Raw genomic sequence first — 1817 nt, 5'->3', positions numbered from 1 at the left:
TATGGTTCAGATCAAAACTTCACAGTTTGTGATATTGAGTCCCACTTCATGCTCTGTGCTGACAGCATGGACATATCTTGGGATATTCCATCAATCTCCCTCTGGCTCTCCATACTCATTCTTGCTCTCCCGCTCAAAATAAATAAATGAACTATAAAAAGCTACAGACAAAATAGCTGCTTGTGATGTATGAAAAGTTACAGCTAACTAATAAGTTAAGAAGAAAAAATGTGCATTGCCAGCCTATGAACTGATACAAATATCATGATCTAGGTCTTCTAGGGTTTTAAGCCCTGTTACTCAAGTCTTTATTCCGAAACAAAGAAACCTACATGCAGACAATGTCTCGACTAAAGAGCTTTCTCAGGGCTTGCTTGATGTCTCTGTTCCTGAGACCATAGATGAAGGGGTTCAGCATGGGCGTCACCACCGTGTACATGACTGAGGCTATGGCACCTGTGCTGGAGTTTTGGGAAGCAGCAGAATTAAAATACACACCAAGGCTTGTACCATAGAACAAGGACACAACTGAGAGATGAGACCCACACGTGGAAAATGCTTTACACTTGCCCTTCACTGATGAAATTCTCAAAATGGAGGCTACAATTCTAGAGTAAGAGGAGAGGATGCCAGTGAGTGGAACAACACCCAGAAGTCCACTTGCCAAATACACTGCCAGGTCATTGAGGAAGTTATCAGAGCAAGCAAGTTGGATCACCTGCTTAAGTTCACAGAAAAAGTGAAGGATTTCCAGATCTGTGCAAAAAGAGAGTCGCAAAATCAGTAAGTCATGTAACAGAGAAACAAGAACACTCAATAACCAGGATCCCAGAAGCAGGATGCCACAGAACTTGGGGTTCATGATGACCATGTAGTGTAGTGGGTGACAGATGGCCACGAACCGGTCATAGGCCATCACTGTCAAGAGGAGGTTGTCGATTCCTGCAAAAAGCATGAAAAAGTACATCTGGCTGAGGCAACCTTTGTAGGAGATCACTCTGCTCTGCGTCTGGATGTTCAGCAGCATCTTTGGGATGGTGGTGGAGGTGAAACAGATGTCCGAAAAGGACAGGTTGGAGAGGAAGAAGTACATGGGCGTGTGGAGGCGGGAGTCTGTGATAATGGCCAGGATCATGAGCAGGTTCCCAGTGAAGGTGACCAAGTACAAGGACAGGAACAGCCAAAAGAGCAGTGACTGCAGCTCCCCCTGGTCTGAGAGTCCCAAGAGGATAAATTCCGTAACACGAGTTTGATTTCTTCCTTCCATGTAATTGATGAAAATGGCTGGAACAGAGACAGGAACATTGGAAAGGCAGCAGCATGATCACAGAATTACAAGAAATGCTGTCTTCTCAAAATGCTTCATTCATTAATTCTTACACACTCCCTACCAGTCTAGAATATACACCAGAAAATTTCAGGGACTCTCAAATGTCCATGTTTTCCATGAGTCTTAAATTGTTCACAATTCTTGTTCTGAATCAAAACAATTATCCAAAGCAATGTTCTCCTCCATAAATTTCCTGTGACCTTTTTTTTTCCACCCGAGAAAATTTAACACATTATCTTGTGACAAGTATTTTTAACAGCATTGCACAAATGCGGTAGGAATGTGTGTTTCACCTTAACAAGACAGTCTAAGATGTGTGTGTGTCAGAGGGAGGAACAGAATATTAATAAAGGAATAAATGGTGTTTCAGGTGGTGGTTACAACTAATAAGGAAAAAAGTTCGGGACACAGTAGTCCTAAGTGGAAGGAAAACCTGCCTTTGTGTCATGACTGATCAGGGGCTTCTGAGCCGGAAAACTCAGGGATG

At 43.0% G+C, this 1817-nt stretch overlaps 1 protein-coding gene across 1 annotated transcript; it reads right to left on the bottom strand.

Moving 5' to 3' along the window:
- Positions 1–328: 328 nt before the first annotated feature.
- Positions 329–1267, bottom strand: LOC123607559 (olfactory receptor 7A10-like). Its single transcript, XM_045497057.1, has one exon. The coding sequence runs from the start codon at positions 1265–1267 to the stop codon at positions 329–331; it is 939 nt and encodes a 312-aa protein (XP_045353013.1).
- Between the last annotated feature and the right edge of the window lie 550 nt (positions 1268–1817).

This window comes from Leopardus geoffroyi, chromosome A2 (genome assembly GCF_018350155.1).
Source record: "Leopardus geoffroyi isolate Oge1 chromosome A2, O.geoffroyi_Oge1_pat1.0, whole genome shotgun sequence".
NCBI lineage: Eukaryota > Metazoa > Chordata > Mammalia > Carnivora > Felidae > Leopardus > Leopardus geoffroyi.
This window is presented reverse-complemented; position numbering and strand designations above follow the sequence as displayed.

What these genes read in the sequence shown, in the direction of transcription:
- LOC123607559 (XM_045497057.1), bottom strand. Translation starts at nt 1,267, where the DNA reads ATGGAAGGAAGAAATCAAACTCGTGTTACGGAATTTATCCTCTTGGGA.